This window comes from Enoplosus armatus, chromosome 7 (assembly GCF_043641665.1).
Source record: "Enoplosus armatus isolate fEnoArm2 chromosome 7, fEnoArm2.hap1, whole genome shotgun sequence".
In the NCBI taxonomy this organism is placed as follows: Eukaryota; Metazoa; Chordata; class Actinopteri; order Centrarchiformes; family Enoplosidae; genus Enoplosus; species Enoplosus armatus.
Window position 1 is genome coordinate 22,620,589 of NC_092186.1, and position 27,940 is coordinate 22,648,528.

Consider the following 27,940-nt stretch of genomic DNA (forward strand, 5'->3'; position numbering starts at 1 on the left):
TTTGTTGAACTTCAAAAAGGTCATGGAGGCCCAGCGCTGGGCTGGTTTCCCTTAGTTTTAATTAAACCAAATAGTCAACGGGAGGGACACGTTACCTAATGAGTGGTAACACACAAAGATACGTACTTTTGAGAGCAATTTGTTGAGCTTAGTCACATTAATCATTTTATTTACAGGGCGTTTTTCAAAGTACTCAAAGACGCTTTACACGGCAAGTTAAGAAGTAGCCAAAGACACACTAAAGGCACAAGGTAGCACAGGACATCAACTCAATTATCAAAGGTCATTTGTTCACAAACAAGCTTTATACTGACATTTATTACCTGGGCTTGAGCTTTCAATCATATCACATGATCTTCATCACCATATGGAGTTTGTCCAGTTCCTTTCAGGATTTCTCATCCATGTTGGCTTGGAAATTGAGTTTCAAGGTGCACACTGTTGCACATCAAGGTCCATTCATTAGACGTCCCGGAGCTTTCAATCATTTCACATGATCATTACACAACAGGTGGAGTCCGAGGAAGATGAGAGAAAGCTACAGAACAGCTAATTAATAGACCACAAAGATAGGGATTTCTAGAGCATCGTGATGAAGAGAGTCAACCACGGTTTCCAAGGTAACGTATTTAATGAATAATCAACTTTGAAAGTGAAATGATAAAGATAGATGAGATAACTAGTGTCAGCAGTGTAACACAAATACCAAAAGAATAAAAAAAAAAGTGTCTTTATTTAAGAAAGCATGTTTCCAGACAGATCATCTGAACCTATAGTATAAACCTTAACACTGAAATGGTTCTATGTATATACATGCAAACATTGCTTGTTGTACTTTAAAACGACTGAAGACACACGGTGGTGCTGCATTGGTTCACTGTATACTGACACAAGATCGATGACTTCCTGTCAGATCTGTCCGCCTCCGCATTCATTTCACCCTCAACATCTGGGCATTATCATTCCGATCCACAGCTGTCAGCAGCATTAACGGACTCATTCGGTGACGGGTATGAACAGGCACCCGGCTCTTTCACAGCACCCTCCTTAGTCACGCTGACCTCAGCACTCTCTCTGGCAGCTGAGCTGTCATCAGTGGACCAGATCATTTATACACTGATCCCTGCTGCTGTCTGCTGGTTCATCTTTAAATCACCTCCATGTCATTAGCAGGGTTTTTGGCACCATCACAGCTCTTAGCGAATGGGTTAATTTCTTCTGCATTTCCTTCCTCCTCCTCCTCCTCCTCTTCGTCGCTACTGTCCATGATTTCACCCTCCTCTGGCTCTTCCTCTTGTGCTTCTCTCTTGGCCCTTTTCTCATGTGGGGGTTCAGTCTCGGGGCTGGTCTCTGGGGTTCCTGTCCAGATGATGGCTCCCCCCGGGGTGCAAGCCCCTTGTGGGGATGGTGAAACTCGGGTCACGTCCTCCTTCTCTTGGTCCACCCCTTTGTTCTTTGTTGCAAACTTACTGCAGGCTGATGCAGGTTCAGCTGAAACAATATGACCCCATTTGTGTGTAAAAAAAAAAAAAAGCATGATTAAACATGGCTCTTGAAACAGTAAATTCTTACATGTCCAAACATATAAACAAGTCATCAGAGTGGTCTGATGACTCATGCTTAAGCAGAAATGGTGAGAAAGAGAAGGACAGTAGAGACAGTTTGGGAATGACGACGCTATGCTTTGGCTCCATGCTGGTTTCCAGGATGAGGCAGCGTGCCAAGCAATTAGTTATGCAATAAAGAAGGGTGGACATGTGAAAGAAAGGCTGTAGAATAAATGACTGAAAAAAAAAAAAAAAGATAATTGTGAATTATAATCAATTGTGTCCCCACAGTCCATTTGTGGAAAATTCGGTTTAGACCTCATACACTTTTGCCAACACATTTTCGCCTGTATCCTAAGAAATGGTTATCCATCTGAGCCTATAATGTGAAAGATTAATGTAATCCAGATTTTCTTCTTTGTGCCGTAATATGAGACACAATTAAAAAGCTATGACTGCCTCCCATTACCCATTTATCTTTGGCATGGACCACCAAGAAATAAATTAACATACATATCTTAAGAGTTTGAGTTACGGGTTGAGTACATTCTCAACGGACCATAGATTAAAATATAGGCCTGCTTCAGTGTTAATCCTTTCATTAGAGAACTGTCACTAAATATGAAGGTTACTTGTGTAACCCCGGTTCTCTGAGTAGCATGAGTGAGATGTCTCACTATGGGATACGCTGCCTCCCTTATTCACAGAAGCAGCTACTCCATTACACTACCCAAGTGGCTGGTGTATCCACGCTTTTTTTTTTTATGGCTGACAGTGTCACTTGTCATTGAAACACCTCCTCTCACTTCAGAAGCAAAGCTATCTTTACCTGTATAACAACGCTAACTAGCTTAACTGTCCTCAGACTGGAGCCAGCCACCTCTGGCGCCGGGCGCTAGTTCGTCAGAGATTTCAGTCCGACTGCTTTTAGCCATCTGTACGTTATAAGCAACTCTGGCATTTCTCCAAACAGTAGAGTAATGTGGCTTTGCTTACTAGCTAGCTAGGTTTGGCTACACCTAGCAAGCTAACAGTGAGAGAAGCCCACAGTCACATCACTGCCAATCTCCGGAACCATCAGCTATCGTCTGATGGGGATTTGAATGCAGACACATTTTAAAAAAGCTAACAAAATGCTAATCTCTAGGGTTCCGAGATGGATGAAAAGCTAAATCATCACTGCTAACGTTTTAAAGCAATCTGTCACGTAGTGAGACATCGAAAAGAATGCTGTGAAAGAGAACGCAGAGTAATTGTGTTTAGAGTTTGTGGTCAATGGGGAAAGCTTTTTGTTTAAATTTTGCTCATGACTTATTACTTAAACCCTTTCTCCCTCTATGGAGCACCTACAAAAGCGTCACTGCATGAGATTCTGGCTCAGGGTCAATGAGGCCACAAAAAAAGGAGTCAGCCCTGCATGAGCTGGGGCCTGTCAGACCTTCAACATTACTCTACCCTCACTGGATATGCCACTGCCACAGTGTCCGATTGCTCTTTATCACTTCCTGCCCAGCTTCCCAGGTCATGGCATGTGAAATTATCAGGATGTTTCTATGGCTAACATTATAGCAAAACAGTGCGGCACCAAGGCCTTATCACTGAAAACACACACACACTCACACACTCAGACTAAAATTACCTCATTCGTCATTCAGCCTGTCTGGGTCTGACAGTATAATGATACTGGGTTAGTGTGGTCTTGGGTGACCATACAAACCCTACTCAGATATAGAGAGTTTGACCACACTGTGAGCAAATCCCTTTTTTGCATGACATGCAGTCCTACTCTTCTTGGCCCTAAACATCCGGCACTGGAAGAGTCGGACAAACAGGTGAGAAAAATCACAGGCTGATCTCCCGTTTTCTCATCTTCTGTCATTTCACAACTCATGAGGTCACCGTTCAACGGTAAGCCATGTTTGATCCTCTTTTTGGACATGGTCGCCGTTGAGGTTAAGCTGGTGTGTGTGATGCTGTGCAGAACACCCTCATTTCCGTTGGGGTAGCATGTTGCCATAGTGAAAAATAAGGGAACAGGGAGTCTTGAAGTCTCAGCTGGAGAAACCAGGACATGATACAATGCTGCAGGAATTGGGGAAGTGGAGAGGGGTTAGTGTTTTGGGGCTATGTAGGGTTTTGACTCATGTCATATTTCCACCCTTTTGAGAAGTTACATAAAACATTGGTGAAAAAGAAAGCATTGAGCTGAATATAGTGATGAAGAGTAATTTTTACGTTAATAAAGCAGTAGGTTAGTGTTGGTGAAGAAATTAGCTTAAGTCATGACACTTAAAGCTAGATAAGGGTGTTTTTTTTTTACCTCGTCCTTTCAGTGGATAGTCCTTCCAGTGATCTCTGAGTACAACGTGCAACACAGGATATTCAATCAGTGTTTTGTAGCTCAGATTGTCCCTTAGGCTCTTGTGAATGTCCAACTCATGGTACCTATTTCAGATAAAATTGAGACACAAAAAAAACAAAACACAAAGAGGTGATTACAAGACATCTCACTCACAGCATGCTGGGTAAATTACGTGATATTAGGCTCATTGTCTGTAATTTCAAGGTTTTAGGTGCTAGGTAGCAACAGAGACAGCAAAAATGGCCACAGTTGTTGAAACTCTTTAACTGGCATCTGTAGCTCTTTATTTCCAGCCGCCTGTGGTACATTGGTGGCTGTGAAACTTTTGAGGATTGATAGAGATTTGAGTCATGGCTTGGCACACGGAAGACTCCTGCTTGGTGTTCGTCTCAAGAGATGGAAATTGACTTCACCAAGAATCAACAACATCTCCCGCAAGCACATGAAACGGCTCTTGCTCCGCCTTTAGCTCTTTGTATGAGATGACATCAGTCTAGTCTTGTCTCTAAGTAGTCCTGTCATGCATTAGGGATGGTCATAAATCACTAGACTAAATAGTTAACTGGATTCTTGGGAGACATGGCTTGCCTCTAAACTCAACTGATTCAGAACCATGCAGCTTAGGCTGTCATCACCAAAACACAAGGCATCATATATTTTGGATATATACAGTAACTGGCACCATCCCCACTAACTGTCAAACCCGTGCCAGACTGAAGATTGTAGAGCCATTGTTTGTTTTGCTAAAAGCCCAAGCAGACTGAGAACCGCCCAGGTAGACACCCACTCCCAAAGCCAATCAAAGCACTCTGCTATAATGTGACATTTACAGGTCTTTACTGGCGGGCCAGCTTCCAAGAAGCCCTCCCTCCTGGAAGAGTTTCTCTTAGGTGGGCTAAAGATCATTTTGCATGGTCCCACAAATAAACGGCAAAATGTGTTGCCACTTCCTGCAGGACAGGATAAAGGGAAAGAAGAGATAGCCTGCGGGTCTCAAAACACACAGGAAATTTCTTGCCGCAGTACAACAAATGGTTGCAGGGTATTTCTGGCACACCTCCACATCAGAAGAGTAGAAATATCCTATATAAAGGTGGACACAATATTTGTTACATGGATTCTGGGATAGAAAGAAAAAGGCACCATTTATAGGCTCAAAGGTTAAGCAGTGAAACCAGTTTGTCAAGCTGGTGTGCAAAGTACTTGCAATGTGCATACCAGACAAATACTGTTTCCATTCCATTTGCTTTTATTTTTTTATGTCTTACTTGCAATAAATGAATGTTCACGGATGTTTTTTATTTTTGTGAATATACAAGCTAAACTGAAACACAAGTGATTGTAAACAACAGTGAAAGAGGGGATAAGATGGCAAAGCAGATTGTGGCTCCCTGTGGTGTCGATGGGATTGTTAAAGCTCTGGCCATTTCTAGAAACACGGCTGGATGACTCAGACAAGAACACGCACACATCTGGTCTCTATATAGTGTTCTAGTGAATGAACAGAACAGAGGGCAAGACTGATGTTCTCTTCAGGGAGGTACCACCCCCCCCCCTCCCGCCACTGCTGAGACCCATCCGCTAGGATACAGCAGTGGTAAGGTTTAAGGACAACGAAACACTGCAAACATTTTGATACTGAAGGGGCATTATTGTGTTAAAAATAATGTTGAAAACTCAGAATAAATCTAGTGCAAAAATACACTGGACATGTACACGGACGTCTACTAGTTGGTCCAGCATTGTTTTGTGAAATGGATTCACTGTAACATATTGTAAGGATGCCTGTTTGGGTTCATGCTGAATTTGGACGCTCGCTGCCATTTTTTTTGTGTGTTTGTTGCAAATACTATGTCCTCAGTCTCCTTATGTAATGACAGACCAAGGCCTCATTTAGAAATGTTGTGAATGCACAAATCAGCCCTTGAAAGATGCATATGCGGAGTTGGAATGTGTAAGAACCAAAGTTGACGATGAGAATCAGTTAAGTTAAAATGTTCCCATGCCAATGAAATTCATTATGAGTGCTTCACATTCAAATACAAAGACTACTGATAATCCTGGTCTTAATCATTTGGTGGTCACTCGGCTCTCCATAGCATCAACCTTTTTGAATATATAGCAAAATATTTTGGATTGACGGCGACAACTGAGGTCATTCATTCCAATGGAGGGATGAATGACGAACAGTAACGGACTAATGCCTCCTTGCAGCCATTGAATCTGTTAACCATTGGACCGCGAATGCTTTGGATTTCTCCACACTGTGTTGAAATTGGACGGTCACTACAACTGGACGACGGGAGCTCCGTCGTAAACAAAATATTTTAGCTTTTTCTAGACAGACAAACTTCTTTTCCAGAAAGTTAAATTATGCTTTATACTTTAATGATGATCCCATTTTTTTTTCAACCCATTCCTTCCAAAATGTATCATTATCGAGGGGGCTTTGCTGCTCATGATCACATAAATATTCAACATTCGCCATTGTTGGATCATTTCACTTTTCCTCATTTTATTTTGGCGGTTCAGTCCAATTCCTTCATGCAAAGAGCACGCTGCGCTGTCCCAGAGGCAGGGATTGTGTCAACAAAAACGGTCCGCCAAAATAGCAGAGCAAATCAATTGTCCAAATGAATTTGTTATTATACAAGTCGACTGTCACAAGGTTCTGAAAAGACAATGCTGGTGGAACTTCAGTAACTAAGGATGGCCACAAATCTATACAGGTATAAATACCACAACCCAACTGTGACACTGAACAATTACGAAATATAATCTGCCGCTATTAAGTCCTTGCTATTTTAGTAACAATACCAAAAACCGGTCCAGCATTGCAGGAGACCTGAGGAAGCATCTGCTGAACAGAAACAAACTTGAACACAGCTTTAGGGCAAGCTGAGGGAGAGCAGATAGACAGGCTCAGGAGAGGGTTCGCCACAAATATGTGAGAGAAAGCACTGCTTGGACAGGACAGAAAGACCACTGTCTGATGGGATCCACAACACTGGTTTAAAAAACACAGACACAGACACACACACACACAGACACACACACACAGACACACAGACACACACACACACACACACACACACACACACACACACACACAGCATCTCTACTTCGGACACGTCAACAGGCGTAGATGCTCTGTGGGATTCGGCTGGCTGAGAGGAAAAGAAGAGGTGAGGGAAAGCAGGAAATGGCATCCTCTGGATCTCAGGAGTGGAATGAATAAAAAGCAAACATTAAAAAAAAAAAAAAAATAACACAAACAAACATCCAGACGGGTGTGAATGGTTCTCTTGATGCACCGTCCGTCTCCTTTCCAGTAAGAGAATGTTGACTGGTTACACAGCTATGTTTAGTTTAGCACAAGAGCTCCTTTATTGGAGTGCATTGATATTCCAGTAGACATGCAACAACAAACACTTGCAGTCATACCCTTTGTGTTACACTTGGCAAACGGCCTCTAAGTAGCCATGACTACTGCTGTCCATGACTTCATAACATTAATAATGCCTTTCAAAATGAGGGTCTTTCTTCTGAGACTGTATTATTCAAAAATGTGGAGGCCCTGTTGTGGTTGCAATCCTCTGAGCTTGTTTGGGACCCCTTAAAATGCAATGTGGCCTCATTCTGTAGGGGGCCTCTCTTCTTATTAGAGCTATAGTTTGTGGCTGTGGTCCTGTTATGTAACTAAACCTACTTAATGTAAGATAATTGGATGAGCCTCCTAATTTTGCTCTACTTCCACTCATCCATCCTCAATATAATGTTGAGACTAAACACCTGCTAAGAACTGAATAACAAACTTAATAGCCCCTCATTATGCATCCCATACTCAATAACCTTTTCTTGTCATAGCTTAATAGCTCTGAGAGAGAAAGTGGGATAGAGAGAGTAGATTTATGCCGCTGAATTACTCATTATCACAGACTTGACAAGACACAGTCCAAACATTCTCTCTCCAAAGTCTGATTTACGACTGTAGTGGCTGTATCGGGCTAATAGCTGTGAGGAGACATTTATAAAGCCTTTCTCTGTTATGTGCACGCTAACAACTGTTGTGACTCATTTATTTTATACAAATATGCAGGGAAGGGCAGGAAATGCCTGCGCCTACATACCTATTCGCCTTGACGTGACTATTTCATGTGATCCCCCCACGAACGCTGATGGGCTTCCTCGTGGAGGCGCGATAGCAGCCGCTAACGGCAGGTTTCCGTATAGGATGACATCACATGCGTACACTGTATAGGTGAACTCCTATTGTCTTCTATGTCATTATTATTAGCTTCAAATGAATTAATGTGCTCCTCGAGCTGTGAGGCTTGGGATTAAAGAGCTCAGGTAATAATGATCCCACAGTTTCAGTTCACTATACTCTTAATGTGCATGATTGTTAAAAGAAAAGTATCCCTAAGCTTTCCTTCATTACACTAATAATTACAATATGGTTTTTTTTGTGTGTCATTAAGGCTCATCGTCTTCAGTGGTTATTCTTTAAAAAGAAGTTTGTTTTAAAATTCAAGAAGGTGAAACTTTCTGACCCAATGAGGCATATTTTTTAATAACCTATGCTAATGCAGTGTTATAAACTGCCTTGTAATGACAAGTCATGTCATTGTGAAGGGGACACTGTAAAGATGTGTAGCATCAGAGATAACGACACATTTGTATTAAAACTTTCATGACATTCGTGCACTGCAAGGGTAAAAGGTAGTGCGTGCAGCCCGGCAAAAAAACAAAAAGAGCATGTGTGCGTTACAAGGACGACGGGTGGGATGGGAAGTTTCATGAAGTTTCATGACTGGCCAGGGGGGTAATGATTATGAGCACCGCGGATCATCATTCACTCCATGACTAAATGGATATGGAGGGCAGCCAAAGAATCCCAAAGTAGGCGAGGCAAATGGGTGCTAGCAACACCATCCCCTGACCCCCCCCTCACCCCATGAAAAAAAAAAGCAAAAAAAAAAGCAAGACAGGGCAGGAAGAGGGAGCACACAGGACAGAAACTATGGAGACGGAGAGTGGGCGAGAGAGAAAGGGAAAGAAAGCAGACGGAATGATGTACATAAAAGTTGCCACAAGACATTTTCTTGAGCATTTCTCAATGATCAAACTGAAAAGGGGAGGGGAAAAACACCCTCGTGGCCTGCCTGCCAAACGTTTGTGTAGCTTTGCAGGAATTTACGAGTCTGTGATGTCATGTTCATAAACAAATTATGTTGATTTCATACACGCTGAATAAATCAGTCATGACTGGAAAGTCCAGTCGAACGGTCAGAGCGGTCACACAGACCAGATGGGCAAAGGCCATTTTACTTTATACTCAAAACTCCCCACATCGTAAAATGAATGTGCTTTAATTGTGCAGGGCAACATTTGTATCTCCAGTCCCATCTTGCGCTTCACTTGTGTTGACATTTCAATAACTACATTGCAACTGGGTACTAAATTCACTGTGTGAACTAGAGCCAGATACATGGAACCAATGTTACTTTATTGCTGATATATCAGAATCGGTGTGTGTGTCAGCATTACATTGTTGGTCAAGTCAATTTTATTTAAATGACACACATTTTCCTCAGGCAATAGATGCCATGTATCCTGTACACATTGAACAAAAGAGCAAAATTACAATCCGTCGCAATTCTCAATTTTAGGGATCCCTGCCAAAAATGTTTGGTTTTTAATGCTTTATGTTGAAAAACAAATATTGGCCGATATATCGTTATTGGATTAATAATTGTTCAGTCCTATCATATCCAGATCTCTTTTGTGACCCGGCACCCACAATTCCATTAAGAAGGGAAGCGAAAATATATTCCCCTATAGGAATCAAGGATGTATCAGACCTTATTGATCATGGGATAGGTGACAAGCAGAAAGTAAATCTCACCTCACAGAGTTAGCTTTTCTCCCCTCTGCTTTCATGAAGACTTTCACGCGATCAAACGGAGCGTGCACATACATCTTCAACCTGAAACAGAAATTCACATCAACACAGGAGGTGAGAGACTCAACTCCAACCTAACCCTTAAAAAGACAATTAAAAAAACAAAACAAAACAGAACACATAAGAACCTGTGAAGTGGAGAATTTCCTAAGGTGGTTACCATAAAGGTCAAAACACAAAGAGCTCATTGAGTGCAGCACAGGAGAGACCCAAATGTACACTTGTGTGGTATGCTGGCTGATATATATGTGTAGTCTCAGACTGAGGCTTCTTGTGTGAGGGACAACTCTCCATGCTACTGAGCCCCCTGTAAACAGCCAGCCGATGGGCCATGGAGAGTTAGATCCCACTCACTTGAATCTAGACTAAGCGGAGGTTGTGTCTAAATGGTTGGCACTGAACCAAGTTCGGTGTCTATTTTAAAAGAGTTGCACCGGACTACAATATAGCAGACTGCTTCCTGCTGACCGTTATCAGTACAAAGGTTGGGTCAGAGGAGTCAGATCGCTGTTCTGTTAGAGGTCCAGATTAGAAATACTGAGTGTTCTGCAATCAAAGAGCCTGCCTTGTTCAAAGACTCGAGTTCATGTCGGGAGGAACGTGAGCCTGGGAAATTCAAAAGAAAGTGAAGCAAGAGCAAAATTGCAAAGATAAAAGCGGGAAAGTGAGATTGTGGGAATTAGACAGAACATGGAGAGACCCCAACTGAATGGTGTGTGACCGAAACTGGATTGGGTCGGTATTAAAGATCAGGAGAGAAAATGGCCTTTGAATAACAGCTTTTGTAAATTCACTAACTGCATTTTCTCCTTAGCTGCGTTGAGATGAGTGAAAGCTATTAAAAGCAGCCACTCCACCTATTCATCTACTCTGGGGGGAGACATTCACATTCAAGGTGCGCACAATAGTGACAAAGTGTTAAACTCATTCATACATTCTATCTTTATAAGGAATAGAAAATATATTTGAAATGTGTTGTGGAGAGGAGAAGAGGGGATTTTAAAATAAAATACTTAGTAAACATGAACCTTTTAAGAGCTATATTTGCATCTTGACCCATTCCTTCTCATACAGGGCTCTTTTACATGCAGACTGATTTGTACTTCTGAACACACTGCTGCGAAACTCAATTACAGGGGCTCTGGTCTGGCACGCAGGCCACGGTGGACCTGATACAGGTCATCAAAACCAAAGCGGCAGTCATGGCTACAAATTGCCTGTATTTTTCAGACAAAGAATGGTGAGGACAGTAAAGTAAATCAGAAATACAACAGGCCACTGTATTTGTGTAAGTCGTGTATGCAGCAGTGATGCTCAGGCTGCATCTTGAAAACACAAAAAGCTATGCAGTATTCCCAGGACAATATGATGCAATCGCACATGAATGTAATTGCGCAACACTGCTGTTGGAGTAAGGGGAGTGTTTGATATTACACTATGCTGCTAAAGTGTATCATATCGCAGTGTAAAGAACCCAGTTAGCTAAACACAGCGTAACAGTGGTTGCATAGCAAAACAGCTCATTTGAACTTTCCAAGAGAAAACAATGGGCTGAGCAGCACTCATTATCCCGAAAACGTAGAGGTCTTCCAAACCATATATCAAACTGGTGTCGATTTCTGGGTCTATTATCATATTGTTAAGTTTTCTATTTCTATTCATGAGGCGGTGACTGAACCGAAGCAGAGTAGTGGAATTTCTACCACAGAATGCAACGCATTCATCTTAGGTTTCTGGCTTTGCTGCAGGATTCGGCAGGAACTGTAGTCGATGGCAATAACCAAACAGACATGGTGACAAAGCTATACTTTAAGGAATGGCCTTGGACTTATTGCCGGTGATACAGCGACACGGCTTTCACTTCAGCAAAGGTCACACCTCGCCCCAGTGCTCCCAAATACATGAATGTGAGTTGGCTGCTTACTCTGCCATAACACACGGACACAGTTGGACATGGAAGCAGTTTCCAAAGCGGGTTGGGTAAATACTAACAACCGCCACTGATGCACACGGCGGCTCGCTGCCTGATCACAACACCAGTAATCTTACAGCCTGAACTGTGTGTGTGTGTGTGTGTGTGTGTGTGTGTGTGTGTGTGTGTGTGTGTGTGTGTGTGTGTGTGTGTGTTACACGCATTAGTCACGGACACGATGGAGCGTCAGTCTTGACGCAGTTTCATAAACATCTTGTCAGTAACAATGGCATTTTCACGCTCCTAAAAAGCATGTAGGTGTATTCACGTCTCCACTTGAGAGTTAAGAGGTGATCTGTAGTTACAGCCTCAGGTTACGTTACGCAGATCTCAATCAGTGCCGCGCACAGAGGTTTACAGATTTTACATTTGGGGGGAAATGAGCACAGGTTTCGGATTGGTACTATGCTAATACCCTGGGCTCGTATCGGGGTAGAAAACGTTGGATTGGTGCGTCCGTATAAACAATCAGAACAAAAATACCGCGTGAAACCGAAGCGTTGTCGCGACAAAGCTCACTTTTGACGGGTCACAGGGGCCGACTCTGTAGGGTGGACATAAGAGGCCAAGATCTGCTCCAGGGTCTGCTTGTCGGACACCCTGCGAAGAAAAAAAAACAAAACGCAAGAGAAAATATGTCAAATCAAGTCAAATCATGGCCACAATGGACAACGTCTCTGTGTAGCTTTTACAATCCTGGACAAACACATATCGATCTGAATGGCCACTCTACACGGTCTATCTACCAAAATACTTCCTACAGAAACAAGCAGGTCCGAGTATTGAAACAGTCCTGATAATTTGCTTTCTGTCGATAACACACTGGTGCTCAGCAGAAAGTTTGATGGGCATATTATTCAAGAAATTGAATATTGTTGTGTAACTCACCTCCTCTGACTGAACTCTGTGCTGCTCTGAGGAAAGACGAGCTTCAGGTGCCACAGGAACAGTTTTTCTCTAAACGACACACAGAGAAACTCATTCTTTTTTTGGTTTCAGCTTATCAAAAGCAGTAGTGCCTGATGCCTGTTTTTCAACACAGACGGACGAGGTCACCAGGTCTGCTCTCGCAGTACCTCCCTTCACAGTCAAACACGAATGCCCTTGTTTGAATTCAGAGCATAAAATGGATTCAGCCTCAATCTGTCCGAGACAATACGCCGGGCTGCTTCCAGAAATCGTGTTCATCTGTGTGAGTGTGTGTGTGTGTGTGTGTGTGTGTGTGTGTGTAAATGAACAAACCAGAGTCACCATGGAGACCATGGCATATACACTCAATACAAGGACACCAGCTGGTGGATATCAAATAATGATCACTTCTTCTGGGGTAATGCTTTGGGCAGCAACTATTAAATGTGTTTTTTTTTGGGGGGGGGTTGCTGGGCGTGCTCTACAACCAAACATTTATCCCCTAAACAGCTGCTGTGTTCATATCTACTGTAGTAATGTCATCATGCTGCAGAAATAGTTTGAAAAAACTGTTTGAGAGATATGACTGACAAGTTATTCTTTTACGGTAATGGATTAATTAATAGTACTTAAACTCAAATTCTGCCAGCCTAAAAAACAAGTTGGCACATTGAAATATAAGTGAGAGAGAGATTACAGGCTGTTATGCAGATAAAACCAAGAAAAACATAGAAAGTATATTTTTTGCTGCCCCCGAGGAATCGGATATACTCTACTGGCACAGGCATCAATAAGTCCTGCTCTCCACAGTCATGTACCCCACATACTGAGCTGAACCCAACTGCGAGGACATGCGTCGACCAAGACCGCAGAATTTGCCATATATATAGGGTGGAGCTGATTCATCAACCCCATTCTCCATCGGAGTAGACGGACGGAGGCCTTGATGGATCTGAGGGATGAGGATGAAACACGCGACGCAAAGCATAATTGTAAGGCACATGCGGGAGACCTTGTTATTAGGGCTTAGTACTCACCCAAGGGAGATTCAGAGCACAGCTTGGAGGTTTTTCTGTATAACTGTAATATAAAGATTTTTGACGTGTCTAAAAACAAAGCGCTGCACAGTTACCTTGAACTGATTTTCAGCCCATTCTGGGAATCCAGTAGAACAATTTCTGGTTTCCTGCTGAGACCAAAGATCTATATCCACCATGCAAACATGTTAATATGCTGGGATTTGTTAATGTTTAACATGTTGCATGTTAGCATTCTATGTTAGCGTCTGATGGGAATTCAACTCATTAGCTTTAGAGGTGAAACGATCAATAAATCAGTCAATCAAAACCTATTTTGATAATTCATTGATCATTTGCTTCTCAACTGTGACGATCTTTTTCTGTGTTTTATGTAAATGAAAATGGAATGTTTTAGGGTTTTTTTTGACAGTTCATAGACAAACGGCTACATCGAGGCTCAAATTCAGTCAGGTCAAAGACAATTATTTAACAATTTATGGTTTTCATTCTCTTTTAATTTACAAAGACTAGTTCAATGTTTGAAGACATATTTGAGTCACTTCTGTGCCATTGGCGTGAAACCGACTAAGACAGCAAAAAAACTGGTCAAATAAATAAAACGATGCAAAGATAAAAAGTACATATTCTGAGAAACTCCACAGTAACTAGCTATGAGCGGCTCAACTCTACCCCATGTGTCTTCTGACAGCAGGCATGGTTCTGGAGCTCGTGAGGTTGTTTTGTGGATCCAGATGGTAACATTATACAACAGGGGGCATGTTTTGTTGAAAACAGAAAGAGGATGGGATGGAGGAGGTAGGTAGGTAGGAGGAGGAGTTCAAAAGCAAAGAAGTATGTGCAGAACTGGCAGAACATCCAATGAAAGGTGGTTATGAGTTTCCACTGGGCTGTGAGGAGAGGGCGAGGGGGTAAAGCTGTGGGGAGTGAAGGCAGCAGCAGGCATGTTGGGAGTGCAGACAAGGGGCTGGGAGGGGATTCCCTACGCAACTGTAGGAGGTACCTAATGCCTCTAACCTCTTAGTCAGAGGAATGTATGCGTTTCCTCAGTTTTGGCAAAGAGTGTCGTCTTTGGTATATCAGTGTGTGCATGTGTATACGTGTGCAGGTGTGCATGTGTTTGTACGTGTAAGCAAATGAGGGTGGAGCGCCAGGTGTGATGCCATTATTCTGTCATTACAGCAAATGGAAACTATGTCTTTCAATGGAAAAGGGGCTTGCCCAAAGATGCATGCAATCATTTCAGAGCAGTGCATACCTGGGTTAAGTGCCATCATTCATTGTCAGGGGAAAAAAAGAGGAGAGAGCAGCAAAGTCAAAACAAAAGCACCAACAATAGAGGACGACGGCGGCGCTGAATACCAGAACCTGCTGAAAAATATCAGGATGGACCGACCAGCGCTTTAACTGTTATTGCTGAAGGGCCTTTAAACTGTACAGGAGAGCAGTGGCAAACAGGTGAAAAGCTAGTTGTGCCAGGCAGTTCACATGCGTGACTGTCGAGAAGTGCAACACCTCCTGAAGACATGGCCGTTTCAAAAAGATTGAGCGCTTAAACCACACAAAGATTATGCTGAAAGGTTTATAACCTCAACAGAATTCCACGCAATAAGCCATCTGCTACCTTACATGGCCTGCATTAAAAAGGCATTTTCTCCTCCAAGAAGAATTATTCATCAAACAGCTTGTTGGACCACAAGAACTGCGCCTAACCAAATAAAATAGGATTGATAAATGTCCAGAATAGAGTGGAAACAATGTAAACATGTTTCATTAATAATACTGTACAAGTGATTAACTGCTTGTTTCTAGGGGACAAAACCCGATTCCTTCAAACCTCTCAGTTCCCGACTGAGCTGCTGAGCTACTGAATGAATCAATCTGTAACTCTGTGTGTGTGTGTGTGTGTGTGTGTGTGAAATTTGGACTCTGGGGAGGACAGCCAGGACAGTTTGTGATCAGCTCTGGAAGTAATGCTCATTTTGTCTCAGTTGGAAACCTCAGTATCCTGGGTAAAAAACAAAACCTTGAGGTTTCACATTATTTTCAGCCTCCTGAGCTGTGTAGAGAGGATGGAAGTGGTCATCTCTTGCTGCCTCCCAAGTGGTTGTTTCCTCTGTCTTAAATTGGCAGCACAACAACAGTATTTTGTTCCCCTCAATAGGCTGCATAATATTTACACAATAGAAATAGCTAAAATCACTAGTCTGGACTTCTTAGGAAAACTTAAGACCCTTACAGGGCGTACAGGAAGCCCCACTTTTAGGGGGAAAAAAAGGCTGTAAAAATTAAATATTTCGGTCAATCAATGTAGGGACCGAACTTAATACACAAGCTAGCAACTGAAGTGAATCAAGCCCTGGAACTAGACTGACAAGTCAACAAAAGCACAAGTGATGAATCAGGACAATGTTTCTTTTTTTTCTTTTTTTCCCCACACCAAAAAAAATAAAATCTTTGGGAGAAGTGGTCATTCCCGCTAATGGCTACATTAGTCATCTTTGCCCTGAAGAGCTTCATAAATACAAATCTTGGTGTCTAGGCTTTGGTGAGGACAGAGGGTGACATTTTAGTTTGAAATGCATAATAAACACCCTACACAAAGAACTGCAAATCATTTCAGGATGTAACTCTGCCTCTCTCTCTCTAAACTTAAACTGAGGCAGAGCAACTGTCTGCATTCATGAGGGAGCCTGAGAAATAAAGCAGACTCAGAGGAGGATGGATGAATTCATTAACAAGAACACACTCTGTTGATTAAGTAAGCGATTGGAGATGCCTGTGCCATCAACACTAGAGAGCAGAACGCCTGACTGGTGGTCTGGCAGTCAGAGCAGAATCATTTGGCTGGATTAAGCATCGGACAGATCCAACAAAAATGGCGCAACATATGAAAACAAGTGTCCCGTGTGTGTGCCCGTCAAGAAGGTAGATGCCAGGATTTGGGTGGCAAGTGGGTGCCGGTGGAATGAGATGACAGGATTTTGGGGCCTCTCTCTGAGATACAACAAATAAATCCAGTATCCAAAGCCATGGCTGGATCTACAACCGCAGAGGGTGGAGTGACAGAGAGGCTGATGGACAAAATGGAGAGGAGACAAAGATTACAGGCAGCTGTATCTCAAGACTTGTTCTTTAAGTCCTGGCTTTAGCCGCAGTTGCTGGACAAATGCCGCATTGTTAAGTCATGGGTCTGCTTTCCCTGAAAAGCAAAGCGTGCAAAAGCAAAAGAGCAAAAGCTACGCAAAAAAGGAACAAGACCAGTCGACTAGCAGCTCCACGAAGCTGTGATGCTCATTACTTGGGAGAAACAGATTGTTGGGAAGATGAAAAATGAAGACACATTTTTGCTATTCTTAGATTCTCACCACTAATGGGGCAAAAACTATATATTTGGGCGTGACGTGCATAGGACCTGTGGACAGTTTGACCTGTTGGTCATGTAAGATGTAAAGTCAGAGGATAATCCAGGTCATTAAGATGAATCCTCTGGGGACCATGTAAGTTTGTACCAAAATTTCAAGGTAATTCGTCCAATAGCTGTTAATATGTTTTGCCAATGTAGCCACCTCTAGAGCCAAAGTATTAGTGTGGCTTAAAAAATGAGAAAGGTTTCATGGCCAAAAGTCATTAACGCTAAAGTTCTTCTGTCCAAGAACGAAACTATGTTTTATTAATTTTGAACAACACATGGGAACCTAATTATTAGAATTCAGTCAACCAAACATGACACATGGCAAGTTTATATTCTCTCCAGCTCATGCAGCGCACCCACATTTCTGCCTAATTTACAGTTTGGAATTTCACTCAGAGCCAGAGAGCAGCACGTAGCCCACAGTTATGTGGCCAATTGTGATGACAGCGTTTGCAACACTGATGAAACTTCTGTTTGCCATTCTGATGTGAGGCTTGCGTCGGATGGCAGCCGACACAGACGCTGCTCTGCATCAGCAGTGGTTCATCAAGCCAGCGGCAGCCAGAAGGTTGCCTGCTGGAGTCTCAAAAACATCTGACTGAAGCCGCCGCCGCCTGTTTCGTTTAGACTTCATTTCTGGAGAGCAGGAGTCATGGTGCACGTGAGCGCGCAAAGTGATGAATAGTCGTCCTCCACCATGAAATCTGGTGTGAAATATGGCTCTGTCGACTTTAATCCATTTGTGCATTCATTCATCTCATGCAATATTTCATGCACCACTCGGGTTTCTGGAAACCTGTGATGAATGCCGCTGCGACATTACAGCATTTTCAAAACTGCATTAATTGGCCTAATTGAGGTTCTAAAATTACACTCCTTTTCCATTGTCCCAGTGCTGCAAGCTTTAGCTGTGGCGTGTTGTGCAAGTGCATTTCTACTGCACCTTCAGGGCAGGGGAGAACTCTGCTGATCAGTGATATTTGACTCTTGCTTGGGAACAAGACCAAACTGTTGATGCGTTGGTGATGGCAAGTTCACCATGTTCAGCTCTTAGGTGAAAGTGTTGCTTTTTGGCAATGTTTCAGAACAACTATCGGGCAACTGAAGGATGCTACATGTGCTTCAATAGCACACCGACCATCTCCTTTGCCATGCTACTGCAGCTGTAACGAAATCTGGTGGTGAAATCCGTGGAACCAGGGTTCGACGTGCAAATCACACACTTCCTGTTGTTGCTTCAGATTAAAAAGCTTTCCACCAGTGAATCAGTGGAAGTCTTTCATTATGAAGCAGTTACAAGAATGGCAGACCTTCAGGCTCGGACATGCTCCTCCAGGATGTTTGTAGGAGAACGTGCACCAAGTTTATTTTGAACTTTTTAAGACAGTTTTATGCATGTTTTTTTTTTCCATTTCATGTCCCGTTCTGACAGGAGTCAACCAATCAGCTTGCTTGACGCTTAGGTCTACACAACGCATTGTCGAAATCTAGTGACCTGTTGTTACCCATACCCCCCCCCTTCTCTGCATAGACCCGCAGAGACGTTTACGTGTACCATTAATTCCAATAATGTAGTTCTCCAGTTCAGCAACTGCCTGATAACTCTTTGTTTGACAGAAACTGATCTACTTATAATATTTTCGGATAACTGTGTGGACGGCTGACAAGCTAAAATGGCACACAGTGTCTCCAAAAGATATACCTACTCAGTTAACTAGATCCAGGAATCTATTTGTGGGTGATTATGACTCTACTCTATTTACAAAAAGATTAGTTTTCTCTTATATTATCAACAAGTGGTGATTTTTGACTTCACTGTTCCTCAACATCTGTCAGTGTCAGGAAAGAAAACTAGGTCTCCTCTAACCCAGAGAACTGGGTTAATTGAGGCTGATTCCAAATATATGGCAAACTGACATACATGGCACAAATCCACAAATGCTCATATTACAAATTATCTAAGTTATTAAAGAAATATGGTCAGTTATTATCCGCAGTAACTGCCTCTGCAATGTGTTGTCCGGCCCACTCAAGCTGTCCATGAGGAAAATGTCATGCCATACCAGGCTGAGGCTGTAGAAAACATAATTCCACCCGAACACAACTTCTCCCAATGTTCTGCCAAATGCCAGCTATTATATACTTACCCTCCAAGGGCTGAACTGAGAGGCAGCCCGTAGTTTTTTGCAAATCTTTTCACTCGTTGCACGGCCATTATTACAAATGCTTAATCAAAGAGACACATGCTCGCAAAACACACACACACACACACACACACACACACCATCGCCAGGCATGAAAGCCCTCTAGTCAGCTGTCTGCCAGTAATGATCCTTCTCTGGCAGCACGAGTGCGTAGCATGAATATGTCGCTAACCAGCTGCAGTCACACTGCTCACACATCTGCTTTTTATATTATGTACTTGGTACATTCTGAAGCACATTCTCTCTCGATCCCTCGCAATTTTATTGTATACCTTCCATCCCAACCCTTGTGTCCATTTGCTGGTCCGTGAATGGGACGCTGTTGCAGTTAGTTGAAACATCTTCGCAGTGACTAACTAGACTAAACAAAGAAAGAAGGCCGTGCAGCTGGCTAAAGATTCCTCTACGGATAGTGAAGCAGCAAAAGCATAAAGAGCAGTTGTGGGATTTTAGACATTTCCCAGGTGTTTGAACCTTTATAAAATAACAAAAACATAACAGACATTCTGGTCCCATCCCACAGAAACTTTCTGTCTCCATCTGACAAGTGTTGAGCTGCTGGGAATGGGGAGTTTGGGGTTGGAGGGTGGGCAGAGTGCGCTACTACAACCTGACATAATGTTGCCTCATCCTTAGATGTGATGGCTGCAAAACACCAGAGACAGACATGACAGAGAGGTGGACTTTAAGGATGGAAAAGAGGGTGGTGAAAGGGAAAGTAACGACATAAAACCAGCTGGAGGGACTGACAAAGGATTCTTTTAGTGGCAGTCCTGACTGGCACCCAATGTCGTCCCCGGGCATTTTCAGACTCGTAAAACTTTAATATGCAGTTCAATAACCATTTTCCCCTCGTCCCCTCCTCTACTCTTCCACAGAGGGATTAGAGTGGCAGGGCTCAGCCTCACAAGAAATGGGAAAATTTGTGGCAGAAGGTTGTCCAAGGAGGGAGAAAAGATGCCAGACATGACAAGACCACCAGAAGAACTGAGCAAATTGGAAAAGTGCCCACGTGAAAGAATGACTTACTACTTCAGGGTCTGAAGGAAGTAATAAGCCTCAGTCTCTACATTACTGCAAGTCTGCAAAGCTGACTACACTGAGACCATGTCTCCCAAAATCATTAGACTACCAATGCGGAACGGTTAAATAACAGACAACCTTGTAGTGTTGTAGGTAATTATGTGTATTAAATGCCTTCTTTTTTTTACCTTCCTTTATTGGCCACAAAGAGTCATTTTCTGTAATATTTTATTATTTTCTCTGTAAAGTCTCACAAGGGGCGGCTTATTTGAAGATCTTTCAAATTTCTTACCACAATTACTGACTTCAGTCAACGACACCTGGGCTGTCCAGCGACAACACAGGGTAACATATTAGCCATTTGTGAAAATATCAAACATTTTAATGATGATGAAACTAGCTCCAGAAAAACTGCAGATGAGGTCAACAGCCCAGGAACAGCTGGTGACGAGTCCCTGCCAACCTTTTCAGAAAATTCATCTTAAACTCCTCTGCAACTTGCATTTGGTACAGAGAGCGCTATCATTTCAATGCAACCACTGGTCTCATCATATCTAAGCTTGAAGAGGATAGACCTAGTGATGACTGTAATAAAACAACATACCTTCAAACAGTCTGTTGATGAATGACTAGAATGCATAATATATTACTGCAGCAGTTTCCAGATTGTTCCTTTAACTGGGGTAGTATAATGTAGGAGATGCACTGCAGCTGCCCAATGATGGTTTGGCTGCAGCGTGGCATACGGTGCCATTGAGCCTCAGCAAGGAGAGTGCATGTGTGTGTGTCTGTTTTTGTGGGTGGGAAGCTGCAAACATACTGAAACTGAACAGGGCCAACAGAACGGCTACAACTTTACTAGCTTGAAAAGGGTCTCCTCCTGTACAGGATGCGCCTGCTCCAAAATGCATCATAACTCTGTCAAGCAACGACTCAGGGGCATCATCACGGCTGAATCTCCCGTGAGAAAATGGTAACCCTCGACTCATCTCAGATCAGCATAGACTGGTACGTGTCATGTCAAAGCTGCCTCAGGTAAAAATCGCCGCGCGCCAGGCTGCCGTAAGTTGACCTGAAGGGAGCCAGCACCAGATGAAACTGCTGTTAGGGCTTAACAAGAGTGCCATCCTGTGGTAAAGTAAAACATCACTAATCAGGGAGCTCATTTTGCTCCAGCAGGACTCAACTTCACCAGAAAACCGTGAAGTGTTGTCTTTGACTATGACTGAGCGTATCACAAACAGTCTCAAAATGTTTAGCTAGGACTTTAAGCGGGCGCTGCTCTGATGGAAATCCAAACACACGTGGTGTTGTATTACTATTTATTTGTGTTCTGTCTTTTCTAGCATACTGTAGCATGTTTGTAGGATATTTAAGAAGTGAATTATTGTTGGGATTTTCTCAAGACGGCGCAGAGTAAAAATAATGTCTTTTTTATATGAATAAAGAGACACTCATGTTACTTTTAATTGTGCCACTCGCTGCCTCATAGCCTAAAGGAAGCGATGAGCCACAAAAATGACCTCTGGAACCGTGGCTAAATTGAAATAATCTGTTGGTCTAGTTTTGTCAAACTACAGCTAAGGACAAGACAAATAATAACATTCTGTTTAAAGTAAAAACACATTGTATTTGAGTTACTTCATTCTTACTTTGCAAGGAAGACGGTGGAGTTTTCTCTGCTCTTAGTGAAGGTGATGGGGAGGAACCTCAACGTGATATTTATCTTTCTGGCGTTGGCTGCCAGCCTCTTTGCCTAGAAAACAGAAAAGTGAAGACAGTAGAGTGCAGTATAGTATTAGAGCTGAAATATAATTCAAGTATTTCCTTGTTTCTTAGTCATCTATGATAATAAACTGAATTCCTTTGGGTTTTGGACAAAAAAAAAAGTAAACTCTTAATATTTCAACTTTAGGAAATTGTAACAGGCATTTTCACTATTTCCAGACATTTTATATACCAAATAGTTCATTGATCCCATAAGAGTATGCACAACATTACCATAGTATATGCTGTATATAGTAGTACCTTAATAAAAGATCAAAACAACTGTTTAGCCAAACAGGAAGCAACAGAAAGCTTCTATTCTTAGCCTTGAACTGATTTGTTAGGACCACGGGCTAGCTGGCATTTCACTTCAGTGGAAAAATCAGTGGGGGGGGGACATCTTCTCTCAGAACAAATAGGTCTAAATGCCAAACATCTGTTCTGCATCAATAAATCCGGCTGTGCAAGTTTCATTAACAATTAAACCAAAGATGACCTGAGCCCTCACTGGCCTCATCTAAATTTGAAAGGACAAGCCTTTCCTTTCTGGCGCTCATGTTGCGCCTTCGTGACTTCAGATTGGCGGGTATTGAGAGACAGTAAAATAGATTTATTAAAAGGTGGGGCTACACAAGGCTAATAACAGATTACTGCACTTGCAATGTTCTGGTGGAAACTCAAATGTGAAAGCTCATGTGCCAAAGCCTTTATCTCTCGCTGAGAATGAGCCTCATTATTTTGATTGATTTGTGACCGCTGAAGGAGCCACTGCCTCTAAATAAAAAAAGAAAAATCCCATAAAATAACATGTATCACTTCCAAGATATCAAATGTCACTTGTGTTGTCTTGTAGTAACAGCACAGGTGAACGCTGGCAGGGACGCCGAATCTTACATAAATGAATGCCTGTGGTTTGGAGCAACAGCAATAAGCATTGCATAACTACAACCACAAATTGTGAAGCAATAAAAGCACGAAGAGAAAAACATTTAGATGACGCTTGTTTCGACTATGGTAAAGCTAGTTTTAATATTATTGTTTTCACCTTTGGACTTCGTACATCAGATATCTAACATAACAATGGATCAGTGACATGTACATATATTGCTTTAAATGCAACTGAAATGGTTCTAAATCCCACCACATGCATCTCTTCTTTTTACATTTTCAGGTTATTCCTGAGAGGGAGCCTAAAGACATCGACATCCCTGGGTCAGTGTTTATCACAGAGCTGAAAGTAAAATGTTGGACTTAAGTGAAAGATAAAGAGTAAACATCCTCAAGCATCTTCATTGTGTGCACATTGTGTTAATGTGGTACTAATGCCTTCCTATTGTATGATTTCTCTGATGTACCTCATCCACCAGCAGCAGAATTTCCTTCCTGCTTCAGTTTTGACCACCTTCCTGTTTGCATTTCAGCCAATGTATGTATGAGTGCGTTGCTTGATAAATGTGTCTTATTCTTCACTTTGAAAGAAAATCTTTTGTTAAGAAAGTAGCTAAGAAGGCTCTTTTGTGGGGAGCATTTTCAGACGTTTGATAAATACTGGCCCTGGCCTTTAGGTGGTGTGGTCAGTGCTGGGTCAGCCTGTTAAAAATCTCTAAGCTTTTAAACCGAAGCCGTATTAACTTGCAATTTAGCTGTGATTTGGTGGTAAGATAGATTTTTCAGCACTCAGGAGAACAGTCTTGGCTGAACTAGCTGAACAGTTATGAAATGTTGCCTTTTTTCAAAGCTAACACACACATGAGCAGTAGTGACTACAATGAAGAGAGGACCATCTGTTTTTGGTTCTTAAATACCAAAGCAATTCACACTGAATTCCAGAAACATACATGTGTTGTTATTTGAACAAAAATGAAACAACTCCTGGAGAGTACCTTACCTAATGATGTGGGAATGGTATGCTCAGATAAACAGTATATCTACATTCCCACCAAAACGTATTGAGGACGAACAAATGTGTCTGCAAATGTTTCATGAGGAAGAAGTGCACAAGTTGATTTTAGTATTAGTATTTTAAATCCAGCACGGTTTACATCCATGTTTACTGGCTTTCTGTCTTCTTCCCTACCTCTGCTGGCGCACTGCTGCGTTTCTTGGCGCGTTACCGCCACCTGATGATCAGTAGGATTAATGGGACGACGTTGGATGGTGCATGCACAGATGCGTGTGCGTCCTCATGCGCGCAGTAAACGGGGACCCACTCACAGGAATATACAGCTCCGTAGTGCTACTAGAGGTCAAAAACTCCACAGGGAACCTTTAAAAAGGTACATGTAAATCAAGGACGTACTTTGAAAGTGGCCCGAGGAGTCCGGATGAGAGTGTCTCTGGTGGCACCATCAGCAAATCGCCCTGTATCCTCCAGAAACCTGTAGTCTACACAGGACAGGTAAAGGACAAACAGCAAACACACATGAAATGTATTTTTATAATACTACTCATTCAAAACATACCATGTTATTAACTGTGTATCAGCTACTTTTTATGCTTAAAGAAACGCACATATGCTGCCAACCATGACAAAAATAATATCCTTAAAAAAACACGCTTGCTGGTTAGTTCAAAGTTCGACTTGACCGTGATGATTATTCCACAATATTTACTTACTATAATAAAATGTTTTAGAATAAATACTGCTGAAGCTATTCTCTGTTTTCAGCTTTTTCAGTCATGGGAAGGAGTAAAGAAGATACTCACCACTGAGAAGCGCCATTTCGTCAAACTGTGACAGGGTCACAAAGGCAGTTTTGTTTCTAACTCCACTGCATCCCAGATCTTCCTTGTGTTTCTTCACACACAGCAAGCTGGAAAATATGAACAAACTGAATTTGTTAGGTGACACAGAATTTGGTTTGGCTGCATTTCAGCGTGTCCAGACAGTGGACAAAGGACAGCAATAAGAAAACGGGACCAAGAGACAAAACGCGACAAAAATCTGAGGACTGCTGGTCTGCTGAACCTAGATTGACAAATATGAAACAACAGCACACCTCGACTCACTGAAACGAACAGCTACTGCTGCAGTTGGACAAGCGCCCGCAGATGTTTTCGCATTATCTAAAGAGGTTATCATCGTTTTTTTAATATCTGTGTGCTAAGAGAAAGACCTAGAGAGAACAAGCTGATGTTTCCCTGCTTCATATTTTTTGTGGACAACATCCATCAACTACCAGCCAAGACATGAAAAATCGGCAGTATTTGCGCTCCATATCATACCAACTGAAACCGTTCTGCCCTCACAAAGTTTTTACTGCCTAGAAGCAATTGTGAAACTGTGACAGCAGGATCAGACAACACATTTAATTATAGCGATGATAAATCAGAAAAGGATGAGGAAATGTTACAAAAGTTAGACCAAAGGCTTCCTGAAAGATCTTAATAAAAAAAAAATTAAAAAAAACACACACACAAAAACTGGATTTAATCCAAGAACAGAGAGACCCATTTTCAGACACTTGCTGAGAGACAGGCATTTGGCCAGGGTCTGACAAAGCCTGTAGAAACGACGTAAAAGGAACGCCGAATGATGCCCAAAACAACAGGCAACCACGAGAGAAGGGGAAAGGACATCCCCTAGCAAATCTTAATGGCATTTTCAGGTATGACCTTCAATATGCCATTTAGTGCTTGACAGTTAAGTTGTAAATGCTTCAGCATCCGCAGAATTCAAGGAATAGGCCATGGGCCACTGCCAGTGCCAGTGGCATGTTGTTGCTGGCCACGAAAAGTAAAATTAGAGTCAAAACAGAAACATGACCAACAGTCAGTCATAAATATTATGTTACTGCACGCAATGGTAGAGCAGATTTTATCAACATAGCCTAATTCTTTAGTGATTCTTGTTTTGTTTTGTTTTTTTATCAAAAAAAGCAGAATGACTTCTTTGTTTGTTTTTTTTATTAAGGATATCAGACACAGATGGGACATAACTTTTATGCTGCATGAAATAATATGACCTCATCACAGAGACCAAGGCAAAATCAACTCGCAAACTAAACTCATCTTATTCGCGTGACCTCACTGAAAGTTTGACAATATAAACACGTATTTATCTCTGATGACGTGACGGAGAGCTGATCCTTCTTGGGAAATCTGCCTGCAATCATGCTCACAACTACTAAATTATCCTAAATTAGTGCCGTCTTTACTGTGAACATGCCACTTAAGAGAACTGTGATTCCTGTTTACTTTGACTAAATTACAAAAAACTGTCAACGCTGTGGCCACGTCAGGAGCCTGGGTGGACTCACTCACTCTTTCTTCTTGCATTACTGCCTCCATCTAGTGCATAAACTGCCCAATACCCACACAAATATATTCTTTAAAAGTCTGCACAGGCCACCATCTTTTTCCTGTAATCATTCCATCCTCGTCTTACCTCCCATGTTACATAACTTCAGAGTTTGTTTCGAAGCACCTGGGGAAGATGAGCTGTGCAGAATAGAAGTCCTTCTTTCTTCCATGTACTACAAGTTTTACAACAACTTGGCGTTTCTGCGATTAGTGTATACTGTTACTGCACTTTTTGCTAACAGGAAGAATCAAAAGCAACAGAGCAAAGGCTCCTGCAACCCCTGGCATTGCTTATATTTAATGTTAGAGTTTCAAATGCATTATAGACAGGATACAGGCAGCTCCATGGCTGCAGTCTACATATTAAAAGGGAATTGAATCACATTTAAATATGCGGGGGGGAAAATGTATCTATAAAAATATACACAAGGGACAAAGTCATGTAACATGAACAAAGTGACATAATGGCAGCAGATCACACCCTTTCTTTTGCAATATCTACTTATGAAGGCTTATCACAGGTTATAGCCTCAGTGTCAACATGAGTTGTGATCAGGGACCTTTTTTTTTTTTTTTTGTCTTTCTTCTTCCTAGAATGAAATCATATCCAGGGACCCCGTTGATGTGACAAGTACAATCACTGCATTACTTGCACAGTACTCTCACCTGCAAGAATGGGAAAGACAGGCAGGACATCTGTACTTCGCTTCCCCTGATCCACACACCCCACACCTGCAGGACAGGCGACATGACAGCGTGGTGAACACAAGGTTAAGCTGGAACAAACTGTGACAGGATGAGAGCAACACACAACCCTACTTGACTGAAACAGAACTTCACAGGCGCACTTTTAAACTTCTACACACAACACTTCAGGCATTCAGCAGTTCTGACAACATCTACTTCCTAGCGTGCCGACGTTTCAGCGACGTAACTCGTGAAAACACGAGGCAAAAGGATAAAGAAAGACCGTAACTTTAGTAGTCACAGTTTTGACAGTTTGGGGGCGGTAGCTAACAAATGGTATGCTAACTTTGTAGCTAACGTTACCTAATTAAGCTAGCACATGAGGCTACGAGGCGGGTTTTTTTTTAATGTCCTGTTTGTAATATCTGCAACTCTTCATATCTTTATAACTTCTACCACAGTCAAAACCGGACTCGAGCGATCATACATTAAAGCAAACGTGAGCCTGTTAGCTCAGTTAGCGGTTTGCTCCGGACTTTAAAACACTTACACGGAGAGGGAAATCTTTCTTTTGGTCCCTCTCAGCTCTTCCTCCGCGCCGCCGTTCTCCACTTGGCTCTCCACAGTCGACATGACGGCCGTCGATGCTGCTGGGACGGTCACAGAGCACATTACAGGGGAGCCGCGGCCGCACGCTGGACTCGACCTGCGGCATCAAAACAAAAACCCCTCTTCCGCCGGTGGCCACGC

At 42.3% G+C, this 27,940-nt stretch overlaps 1 protein-coding gene across 1 annotated transcript; it reads right to left on the reverse strand.

Moving 5' to 3' along the window:
* Window positions 1-27,890, reverse strand: znhit6 (zinc finger HIT-type containing 6). The gene is made up of 10 exons (XM_070909387.1): window positions 27,741-27,890; window positions 27,170-27,235; window positions 24,908-25,014; window positions 24,501-24,586; window positions 22,087-22,190; window positions 12,735-12,803; window positions 12,366-12,446; window positions 9,818-9,898; window positions 3,868-3,992; window positions 1-1,491 (listed from the first exon to the last, which is right to left on the reverse strand). The coding sequence occupies exons 1-10, from the start codon at window positions 27,860-27,862 to the stop codon at window positions 1,148-1,150; spliced, it is 1,185 nt and encodes a 394-aa protein (XP_070765488.1). The 5' UTR covers window positions 27,863-27,890; the 3' UTR covers window positions 1-1,147.
* Window positions 27,891-27,940: the final 50 nt, after the last annotated feature.